Raw genomic sequence first — 827 nt, 5'->3', positions numbered from 1 at the left:
TAAAACTGGCCGTCCACTAGATCATCATCGGTTAGGCTAGTTTGAAATCCATGAGTCGGCTGAATACTACTACTACACATAAGCTTAGTATACTGATTGTTRTTGTGGTATAAAATATTGATGATAATAATGATAACATTTTTATTTATTTTTAAATTATTAATTATTATTATTATATCATTGGAAATAAATACAGTAATAATAATAATAATAATTTTRATACTRAACAGATAGGACTGGAGTCTCTCTCTCTCTCTCTCTCTCTCTCTCTCTCTCTTTGAATAGTMTGTCTGAGACACACACAACCAGTCTCTCTCTCTGCCTGTCTGTTCAGCTACTGTTCCCGTTGACAATGAAATCACTGACTTTTATAAAGGTTAAGCTCAGTTAAGGAGGGGTGGAAAAAATAACACTTGAAGTTTGAAAAAAAAATTATTTAAAAAACAACAACAACTAAACTGTTTTGTTATTTTATTTTATTAACTGTTAGTTACCAACAAAAAAAAACACTACTACTAGTCGTGTCTGTATAGACAGGTATATAGACTGTATATACTGTATATACTGTATATACTGTATATATATATAGTAAGCACAGGTATTTAAAAAAACAGTCTCTCATATTATTGTATTTATATATACTGTATATAGCAGTTAAATATTCAACGATGTGTTACATAATTGTTACATAATATATAAAAGCTAAGCTCCTTAACAATAGATCTATATATATATATGCTTAGTTTTTGAGATATAAAGATAAACATTTTTACCATTATATAATTTTTTCTTATAAAAATTTATTAATTATATTTGTTACTAAATTT

General features: G+C 26.6%; 1 protein-coding gene across 1 annotated transcript in view; it reads right to left on the bottom strand.

The window, feature by feature from the left end:
* The window catches only part of LOC128956213 (uncharacterized), a 4,260-nt gene extending 4,180 nt beyond the window's left edge, over window positions 1–80 (bottom strand). The window contains exon 1 of the mRNA XM_054301905.1: window positions 1–80. This exon is cut by the window's left edge and continues 496 nt beyond it. Coding sequence (XP_054157880.1) covers window positions 1–80 — 80 coding nt within the window.
* Window positions 81–827: the final 747 nt, after the last annotated feature.

This window comes from Oppia nitens, unplaced genomic scaffold (genome assembly GCF_028296485.1).
Source record: "Oppia nitens isolate AA-2021 unplaced genomic scaffold, nextdenovo-longstitch-racon4-pilon3 scaffold12_pilon_pilon_pilon, whole genome shotgun sequence".
NCBI classification, from domain to species: Eukaryota; Metazoa; Arthropoda; class Arachnida; order Sarcoptiformes; family Oppiidae; genus Oppia; species Oppia nitens.
This window is presented reverse-complemented; position numbering and strand designations above follow the sequence as displayed.